Source organism: Mus caroli, chromosome X, assembly GCF_900094665.2.
Source record: "Mus caroli chromosome X, CAROLI_EIJ_v1.1, whole genome shotgun sequence".
NCBI classification, from domain to species: domain Eukaryota; kingdom Metazoa; phylum Chordata; class Mammalia; order Rodentia; family Muridae; genus Mus; species Mus caroli.
The window spans coordinates 59265818-59276760 of record NC_034589.1 but is presented as its reverse complement, the minus strand read 5'-3'; the positions used below and the strand labels follow the sequence as shown (position 1 = coordinate 59276760).

At 41.7% G+C, this 10943-nt stretch overlaps 1 protein-coding gene across 2 annotated transcripts; it reads right to left on the bottom strand.

Moving 5' to 3' along the window:
• Positions 1-5339: 5339 nt before the first annotated feature.
• LOC110287190 (melanoma-associated antigen 10-like) lies at positions 5340-10547 on the bottom strand. Of its 2 annotated transcripts, none has more exons than XM_021153840.1 (4): positions 10404-10547; positions 8101-8186; positions 7252-7322; positions 5340-6687 (listed from the first exon to the last, which is right to left on the bottom strand). In XM_021153840.1, the coding sequence occupies exon 4, from the start codon at positions 6675-6677 to the stop codon at positions 5766-5768; it is 912 nt and encodes a 303-aa protein (XP_021009499.1). In that variant the 5' UTR covers positions 6678-6687; positions 7252-7322; positions 8101-8186; positions 10404-10547; the 3' UTR covers positions 5340-5765. The 2 variants fall into 2 exon arrangements, with proteins under 2 accessions (XP_021009499.1, XP_021009500.1); XM_021153841.1 differs by lacking the exon at positions 10404-10547 and adding an exon at positions 9695-9721 and having other exon boundaries at positions 5720-6687.
• Between the last annotated feature and the right edge of the window lie 396 nt (positions 10548-10943).

Here is a 10943-nt window from a genome sequence, read left to right as displayed (position 1 = left end):
ATAAATGTATATAAATATATATAGTTACTATACATAAATATATAAACTATATAGTATATAATATACTTATATATTTTATATAATATGCTTATATATTATAAATATATTGGTTTATATATAATATCAATTGTACATATGTATGATATGCTGTATTTTATATACTGTTATATTATATTACATATAATTATATCTGATTATATTTTATATATATATATATATATATATATATATATATATATATAATAGTTGGATAGGATTGCGAACTGGTACAACCATTCTGCAAATCAATCTGGAGGTTCCTCAGAAAATTGGAAGTAGATCTACCTGAAAACCCAGATATACCACTCTTGGGAATATACCCAGAAGATGCCCCACCATGCCAAAGAGACACGTGTTTCACTATGTTCATAGCAGCCTTATTTGTGATAGATGAAGCTGGAAACAACCTAGATTTCTCACCACAGAAGAATGGATAAAGAAAATGTGGTTCATTTACACAATGGAATACCGCTCAGCTGTTAAAAATGAGGGCATCCTGAGTTTTGCAGGCAAATGGATAGAACTAGAAAATATCCTGAGTGAAGTAACTCAGACCCAAAAGGACATGCATGGTATGTAGTCACTAATAAGTGGATATTAGCCAAAAAAAAAAAAGAGTGGCAAATATCCAAGATACAGTCCACAGAACACAAAAAGCTCAAGAAGCTGAAGTGCCCAAGTGAAGATGCCTCAGTTCCACTTGGGAGGGAGAAGAAAGCAATCACAAGTGGGGAAGGAGGGAGAAACCTGGGAGGGAAAGTAGATGGGGTGTGGGGTTGGGATATGGACAGGGAAAACTGATCTGGTATTGGGTGAGGGAAAAGGACTGAAGCCCTAAGGGCCTGAAGAAAGAATGTAAATAGGCAACCTCAGGAAATAGGAGGTTGGGGAGACAGCCCCCCAGAATGCACCAGAGACCTGGGAGGTGAGAGACTTTCAGGACTCACAGGGAGGGACCATTGATGAAATGTCCAACAGTAGGGAGAGAGAATTTATAGTGCCTACCTCCAGCAGGAAGACAGGACATCAAGAGAGGGATGGGCTTGCCAACCCACATTCACATCTCTGACCCATAATTGTTCCTGTCTAAAAGAATTAGAGGGATAAAAATGGAGAGGAGCCTGAGGAAAAGAAGGTCCAGCGACAGGCACAAAGTGGAATCTAGCTCAAGGGGAGGTCCCAAGACCTCACACTGAGGCTATGAAGTGCTCACAAAAAGGGATCTACCATGACTGCCTTCCGAAAGACCCAACAAGCAACTGAAAGAGTCAGATGCAGATATTTGCACTCAACCAATGGACAGAAGCAGCTGACCCCTGTTGTTGAATTAGGGAAGACTGAAAGAAGCTGAGGAGAAGGGTGATTCTGTAGGAGGACCAGCAGTCTCAAGTAATCTGGACCCCTGAGATCTCTCAAACATTGCATCACCAAACAGAAAGCATACACTAGCTGATATGAGGCACCCAACACAAATACAGTGGAGGACTTCCGGGTCTGTGTTCAATCAGAGATGAAGCACCTAACTCTGAAGAGATTGGAGGCCCCAGAGAATTTAGAGGTCAGGTGGTGTGGGGGATGGGGATCATCCACGTGTAGATGGGGTGGGGTGGGGAGGAAGTGTGGGATGAGGAGCAGTTGGAGGGTGAATGGATGGAATATGGAGCATAAAATAAATTAAAATTTAAATTAAAATTTAAAAATATTAATATATTGTACATAAAATATATAAGCTATACAGTATATAATATACTTATATATTATATATGACATGCTTATATATGATATATACTTATATATGTTGATATGTAATATGCTGTATTTTATATATTATATATAATTATATATGCCATCATATTTAATACATAGCACATAGTCATATATTATAATGTTATGTAATATTACTAACATATAATAAAATATAAAGTATAATATATAATATATATTATATTATAGATATAATTATATGATATACACCTATATATGTATATATGTTACATATACATATATAAGTTAAACATATAGTACATATAATGTATAATACAAATTCAATATATCATATGTATTATATGTATTATAATATATAATTTTATTATTGGTAAATCATATGTATTAATATGTTATATAATTAATATATTAACATATTAATTATATGAATATATTATGTGTATTTCTTTCTGCTCAGGTAGTAGAGAGTATAGTCTTTTAATGGGGTACCTAGAGTATCTATAACTGTTAATTTTTTCCTAAAAAAGTAACTACTGTAGATTGTGTGATAGTAACTTTCTTTTATCTCTTAGGCTTCTAAGAACAGATTTTCCATGAAATTCATGCATTCTTCTTTTTAATTTAATTTACTATGTTCAACCTGGCCACTCTTTGCCTGAACCTTTCATCACATGCACTGTGAAAGCAACTCACAAGGAGGGTGAAATAGTCTTTCTGGCCTCCAGCAGAGAGAAATGTGCATACAGAACATTGGTCTCCACTCAGCACTGTCACTACATAGGAATTAGAAGAATTCCAAAGGCTGGGAGCTGTGGTGCTATTCCTGTAGGAAGTGATAGAGCCTATTCAAAGGGGCTGCTGGAATTTGTGTCCTGCATTTAAGGGCCCAGTTCAGTTGCTTAGTGAGGAAAATCATAGCAAAAGGTAGACGATTGTTACTTTTACTAGAATTTCATTCCAGCCCCTTCTACCCTAGAGTCATGCTGCTCACACTGTTTGCCAGGATATATCAAGAGAACATGTAGCCAGCCAGTGGGGCACAATACAGCTAAGCATCCACAGTAAAATTTCGGGAAAAAAAAAAAACCCAAACACCTCACTAAATCCTCCCTCTTTTTGGACACATGTCAAATTTGGTACAAGGAAACTCCTACAGTGTGACTCCAGGATCAGCTTCTCATTTCCATTCCTCCCAGAGGCTTTTCCAGTCAAAGCATTACCTTTAATAGTTCACCAGCTACCTAAAGTGACTACAATTAGAGAGGGCAAAATTAAAGCCGGGCATGGTGGCACACTCCTTTAATTCCGGCAGAGGCAGGTGGATTTCTGAGTTTGAGGCCAGCCTGGTCTACAAAGTGAGTTCCAGGACAGCCAGGGCTATAAAGAGAAACCTGTCTCGAAAAACAAACAAACAAACAAACAAACAAACAAACAAAAAAACCACCACCAACAACAACAACAAAAAAAACCTTTAAAGAAAAGGGCAAAATTACAGTAGTGAGAAATGAACTAAATTGGTATCTTAGGGCAATGGATTACAGGGTAAAAGTGCTAGCTTCTCCAGCCTGACATTTGGAACTGTATCCCTCCCAAACCACAGAGAGCGTGAGGTCCAACTGGGTGCAAATGAAATCCTAACACTCCTTTGTCAAGATGGAAGGTAGAGGAAGAAGAACTGGTCACAGATTCTCAGGACAGCTAGCCCAGACTAAGAAATACAGCAGCAGACACGTGGGAGGTGCTGCTTCAATGTAATGGGAGGCAAGAAACAATGTGCAAACTGTCCTTTGCTGCCCGTAATATGGGCATGCCCACTGTACATTGTGGGCATGCACTATTGATGTCACACTGATATATAAACACATTTATTTTAACGTTTATTTTTTTCTTTTGTTCTTTATTTTTTATTTTTATTTTTTAATATTTTTATTATTTTCTTCGTTTACATTTCAAATGCTATCCCAAAAGTCCCCTGTCCCCTTCCCCCACCCTGCTCCCCTAGCTACCCACTCCCACTTCTTGGCCCTGACGTTCCCCTGTACTGAGGCATATAAAGTTTGCAATAGCAAGGGGCCTCTCTTCCCAATGATGGCCGACTAGGCCATCTTGTGCTACATATGCAGCTAGAGACATGAGCTCTGGGGGTACTGGTTAGTTCATATTGTTGTTCCACCTATAGGATTGCAGACCCCTTTTTGTCCTTGGGTGCTTTCTCTCGCTCCTCCATTGGGGGGGGGGTCCTGTGTTCCATCTTATAGATGACTGTGAGCATCCACTTCTGTATTTGCCAGGCACTGACATAGCCTCACAAGAGACAGCTATATCAGGGTCCCTTCAGCAAAATCTTCCTGGCATAAGCAATAGTGTCTGAGTTTGGTAGCTGATTATGGGATGGACCCCTTGGTGGGGAAGTCTCTGGATGGTTCATCCTTTCATCTTAGCTCCAAACTTTGTCTCTGTAACTCCTTCCATGGGTATTTTATTCCCTATTCTAGGGAGGAATGAAGTATCCACTAGTAGGTTAATTTTACCCTGGGCTAGAAACCTCAGCCAATCAGTGCACTTCCTGGTCTTTTAGTCAGTGCCCTTTTGTTCAGAGTACTCACAGGCTCACAAACATTCTAATTCCAGTTCTAAAGGATCTGACACCCAATTTTGGCCTCCCTAGGCATCACGGACAAAAATACTCCACTCACTTACATGCAAACAAAATATTCATAAGCCTAAGAAACATTTAAAGTAATCGTAAAAATTATCTTTGTCTTTGCTGCTAAGGAGATTAAAAAAACAAAAAACAAAAAACAAAACAAAACAAACAAACAAACAAACAAAAAAAAAACAAAACAAAAACCTGTCTAGGAGTTCTAAGCCTCCCTTTCCTACGATTGACCCATATGTGTTAGGAACCTTTTGTAGAATACAGCAGTAAACCTTGAGTCCATGAGATGTGTTAAGCAGTAACTCCTATTCATGCCCCAGAACAAGACAAGATTCTTCTCTGAATATTTTAGTGGGTTTTTTTGTTTTTTTGTTTTGTTTTGTTTTTTTTTGTTTGTTTGTTTGTTTTTTTACGTGATAAGGCTACAACCTTACTGACTACATGTAAAAGCCAAGTTTTTCACCACTGAGTGATGCTCCCAGGATGGTTCCTCTTTGCTAAAGTCCACTGAAAAAGGACTGCACAGAATTTTCTCTTCTCTCAGCCCTAACTCAGTCCCACCTTCCAAGGGCTTGGCCTTAGCTAACTTGCAGTTTAATTACAATCACCTCCCAAGACAGTATCCCATGCTGTTTTCCTTTAAGGTGCAGACTGACACAGGAGTTCTCAGGAGTGCCCGCCCTCCAAAGTCCTTCTGTACTAGGGTTTGTGATCTAAAGGGACTTCTCATGGACTGGCTTCTGCTATGAACCATTTATCCAAAGGTAGAGAGGGATCTGGTTTTCCCTACATCCCACTGATAACACAGGACTTTGCAAAGATAAGGTCCTCAGAGACGGCTTTGGGAAGAGATTCCCTTTAGTTTACTTTAGTTTTAATCTTAATTAGTTAACCAGAACGGGAGACTAAACATAGATACACAACAAAAATTTAATTTTATTCTGTTTCTTTATGTTCATGCTAGTGTGGTTTCTGTTGTCCAGGAAATTCCAACTTTAATGGTATCATATCGTGTGACATATTACAAATTAGAAAACATTCTTGTTTGTTTTTAAGATAACAAAGTTCTCCTGATCTAAATCAACACAGGTATTATTGATGTCATTTTTTAATCTTAAAATTCTCAAGTAAATGAGCCTTAAAGTAAAAGTTAACAACGTTCTAAAATAATGATCCTAAGTCACCCAAACAGAACAGTAAGAAAGGAATGGGTTACACTCTCTTCTCAATACTTCTCATTTGGGGGTCTACCACTTATTTTACTGTTCTGCCTGACCATAAATTGCTAGTGCACTACAGGTTCTGCTGGTCAGAGCAGTAGTATCTGCTGGGCTTTTCTAGCCTAAGCCCTCTCTTGCTCTTCCCTCAAGGCCTCTTCATACTTCTCAGGGTAGGATCTGGGATCCTGCCTAACGATGCTGGCATAAAACTCCAGGATTTTCATCTTGGTGGTTTCAGCATACGCTCGTGCGCCCCACAGGAACTCAAAGCAAGGAGGATTGCTGTTGGCCACCTGCCTGTATTCCACATACCCTTCCTCTACAAAATCCTCAGTGATGAGACTCCTGAGCTCTCCAAATATGAAATGATCGATTCCAGCCTGCATCCCTAGGATATTCATTGCATGCCAGAATACCTCCTCTCTGACACAATTGTTCTCTATAAAGATGACACATAGGACAATTATAACCAGACCTGTCTTGGGTACACCTATAACTCCATGTAGCATCCCATCATAGGTGATTCCCAGAGCAGGGTGTAGGAAATAGGAGTGGACAAAAGGATCCACTTCCAACATGTCAACGCCAAAAATCAGCTTCATGCATTCGGCAGCCTTACTAAAGATCACAGAGTAGTGCTCCTCATAACCTTCCATGGTCTTAACAATCATTTCTTCCTTATTTGTTAGTTCCATCCTTCGAAACTTAACAAGCAGGAATCTCACCAAATCAATTATCTTTTCATTTAGTCCATCCTGGGAGGGGAACTCAGTATCAGGCATCCCGGACAGAGGATTGTCAAATGATGCCCCTGAAATAGAACCCATGGCAGTGGGAGGAGAGGGGGCTCTTGGAGCACTCTGGGGAGAACTAGGTGTACCTCCAGCAGGCTCATCCCCTGGGGCGGTGGCAATGGCTTCCACCTCCCCTGCCTCAGCTATGGGGTCCTGGGCACTCCCAGGGTCCCTTTCTTCGATTTGGGCCTCAGGGATGTCCAATAGGTTGAAGCTCTGGTTGTTCTCAGTAGGTTCCATCTTGAGTTCCCTAGGAAAGAGCAGGCAGGACACCATGCAGGTCACAGGGATGAAGACTCACAAACTTAAGGAAGAAACAATGTGAGGGGACTCTCTATCCAGGGGCAGCTCCCCAAAAAGCCTGTTACAGGAATTTGCTGGGGTGGTACTCTCAGGCCAAAGGACTATATTACTGCATGCATCCCTAAAAGCCTGAAAGAGGGAAAGATATATCTTCTCCTGGTATATCCCTCTTCTCCTGAAGTAAATGCCAAGTAGTTCTGTGACTCTGAGATATAATCAAAGGAAGTGAGGGTGCCTCACCTCCTTATATTTGGTCCAGAACAAGTCAGTTTGATGACATTTTGCTAGGATATAAGATCAGTCTGATCCAGGATAGATGTAAAGGAGGAAGTTGTTCCATAGGGCCCCTCATATCTCATATTCCTTAAGACAAGGGGTTATGCTTTGTGAGACAAGCAGAACAGGTGAGTGAAGGGAATCTATCCAAACTGCCTAGGTTATCCCACTACTGGCAGGAGGGCAGGTAAGTTCTAGTCTTTGTATTGGCTGATAGGACTCTCTTGGCTCTTACCTTCCTACCAATGCACTAGATCCTTCCTCTGATGACTTTTGTCAAGTTCTTCAGCTCCTTTAGACTAATGCCTGCAAATAAGACAGGGAGTTAAGACTGACATCCTTGCAAAAGACTGCTGTAGAGTAAACAGTTCAGGGAACACTTTTGGGGGGATCTATATCTGTGTTCTAGGCTTCTGTTTCATCCAATTATCCTCTGATATCCTTACCCGGAGTTTGCCTGGTCCTGGAAGCCCTGTAGTTAACCAAAGTCTCCCACTCTGATCACATTACTCACCTCCTTGAGATCCTTAAAGCTCTCAGGAGAAGTTAGCCTGTGACATGTCTCATCTACCTCAGTGTGAGATCTCCAGTGATGACCACATACATGATCTGGGGTCATCTCTGCTAGATATGGGTTCCCAAAGACCACCTGAATTTCATCTCACCTATACTTGAGATTTCTCATTTACCCCTGACCTTATTTTCTCCAAACTCTCATATCCTGCCAGAGACAGTTTAAGTAAACAAGCCACTTAAGGCCCCTAAGCTATGACTCCAGGGCATATGCAGTCTGCAAAATATTTTCCCTTGATTTCAGATATAGTCCTCAACAGGAGGTCCAGCTACTAAACCCTTCTGCTCTCCATATGTAGCTTCATCCTCTGAAGTGGTATTAATCCTAGGACCAAGTACATCTTTTCCCAGAAAACTCTCACCAGTAGGCATGCAAACAAAAATAAACCCTCAATACTAGCCACACATCTAGGGCTCTCCAGGCATCAGAACTGATCCATACAGACTCTAGTTCCTTGTTAGAGTAGATGTAGGGTCTCTTCAAATCTATACTTTCAGTGTGGTTACTCACCTGGATTGTTGGAAGTGACTAGACAATTCCCTCTGGTAGCTCTGCCTGCTATTTGGTGATACCACAGACTGTACAGGCTCACTTTCCTGTGGAGAAGAAAAAAGTGAAGACAAAGTTCATTTCAAGAACCCTGCAGTATTTGTCAAAACTACTGGGTGTGGTGGCCCATGCCTTTAATTCCAGCACTCGGGAGGCAGAGGCAGGCGGATTTCTGAGTTTGAAGCCAGCCTGGTCTACAAAGTGAGTTCCAAGACAGCCAGAGCTATACAGAGAAACCCTGTCTCGAAAAAAACAAAACACAAAACAAACAAACAAACAAGCAAACAAACAACAACAACAACAAAAACAGGCAGAATGAGTTGCGTCCTTTTTTCTAGGGGATTCTGAAGGTTTCCAAGTATGCCTCACAAGTTCCCCTGCTGACCTTTAGACCCAGGCCCAGGCCAAACCTGACCCCAACCTAAACCCCTAACAGGAAATTAGAGGTGACATCCTTGGTCCAAAGTCTTACACAAAACCAGTGCGGACTGTGGAGGATGGGGGAGCCATGAGAGGACTCATTCTTACAAGTGAGCAATATGTCATACTCTGAGCACCAGGAACATTGATCGACACATGGCTCTGAGTCCCCTAAATCCCAAAAGGCAGTTACTGAAGATAGGAGAGGGGCATATTCCCTACAAATCAACCTTGGTTTGCATCAGCATGGTCAAAATTAAACAATGTAGCTTTGTAAAATCCCAGCCTGTCAATCTCTTGGCAAATTTAACTACTCTCAACACCCATTTTGATGGACAGAAGCCTGGGCCCCTCCTCTTTCTGGAGTCTATCCTATGCATGGAATCATTATAGAGTATACAAGTATGTGGATATAGCTAATTCCTCCAAGCATACCCCAGTCTAATGATAACTTGAGTTCACTCTAGATCCCTGCTTCTCAACCTTCCTAGTGCTATGACTCTTTATTACAGTTCTTCTTCATGTTGTAATACCAAACCATAACATTATTTTTATTTTGATTTCATAAATGTAATTTTGTTATAGTTGCAATTCATAACATCATTATCTATATTTTCTTTTGGTCTAAGGTGACCCATCTGAAAGGGTCATGTGACTCTCAAAAGGATTTTGACCCACAGATTAAAAAACACGATTGTAAATGGACTGGGGCTCCTGCAGAGTCCACATTCTGGTGCAACATACACCCCAAAAGCGAAGTCACCATCTACTTTAGGGAGACCTATAAACATTGTTCTTCTCTATTTGTGTACAGTGAGCACACTGTCAAAAGTATAAAACTGGATCCCCATTTGGTACAACGCCCACCAAAAGGGTACAGCTTTAATATTGTGCGACCCTCAATCTGAATTAGAATTTTCCCAGTCTGTCTTTAATCCTTGACAAGAGCTTCTTCCTCATAACCACAAAAATGTACCTGTATAATTCTCAAGGATTGTCCTGACAAACAAGCACAGGCCACTTGTGCCTACAAGTAGGCCCCACTTGGTATCAAAGAAACCAAAGGGGTTAGACTACCTTATTTGGGGGCCTTCAATCATGAAAGAGTTTTCCGGACTCCACCCTCCACTCTCACCTGGGCTACAATAGCAGGGAGAGGCCGTCTCCCTCCCAGGAACCACACAAAATGGCTCTGATTCCCCCCAAGTCTCCGGAAGCAGAAAGCATTGACAGAGAATTCTATATTCCAGAAACCTCACAAAATGGCTCGGAGCCTTTGAAGTCACCGGAAGTAGAAGGTGCTGACTGTAACTACCGCCCTTTCTAAACACTCACAAAATGGCTCTGAGCCTCTGAAGTCACCGGAAGTAGGAGGCGCTGACTAGATTTTCCCCTTTCTGGACACTTACAAAATGGCTCTGAGCCGCTGACCTCCCAGGAAGTAGAAACCACTGAGTATGATTACCCCCTTCCTGAACACTCACAAAGTGGCTCTGAGCCTCTGAAGTCCCCAGAAGTAGTAAGAACTGATTGTAATTACCCCCTTCCTTAACACTTACGAAATGGCTTTGGGCCTTCAAAGTTGCCAGAAGTTGAAAGCACTGACTAGAATTCCCCGTTCCAGGACACTCAAAAATAAAGGGTGCTGAACCTCTGAAGTCCCTGGATGAAGGAATTACTAACTAGAATCCTCCCTTCATGGACAGTTTGAAAAATATCTCTGAGATAAGTCGTCAAAGTTCCAGGACGCAGAAGGTTTTAGCTGGAACTACCTCTTCCAGGATATTTACAAAATGACTGAGTCCCCTAAGTCCCTGGATTAAGAAAGCACTAAGTGTACTTACCCCTTCCGAGGACCCTTACAAAAGGGCTTGAGCACCCCAAGTCCGCGGATTCAGAAAGCTCCGTGTGCCAGCTCTGAATTGTGTGTCCGGAGATGCACAGCGTGCTGAAGGGACTTCACTCTTCCGAGAGCTTCACAAAATGGCTCTGCGTCCCCAACCTGTCTGGCTTTAAGCGTAGAACAGAGGGGAGGGGATCGTTCTCACAAATCAGCATTGAGGAATCTTCTAGCCTCCAGGGACATCACTAAAGGTCGCTGAGTCATCCAAGTCCCTGGATGTTGATGCGGAAGTTTGGGTCCCCAAATATTGCCACAAGTCCTCCCGGACTTTATGTGAGACCCTCAAAAGTACACACGGTATCTTGGTTATTAAGGCTTTTCAATCTAGAATGGTTTCTGAGATCTACTGCCAGCTTCTTTCTGCACTCAGAAAGTCACACAGTTCTCTTCTCTCTGGGAAACTGAAATGGCTCCTGAGAGCAGAATCTCCCCATCCCCTGAGGGAAGGTGAGGAAAGGGATCCTTGCAACAAGTCAGTCCA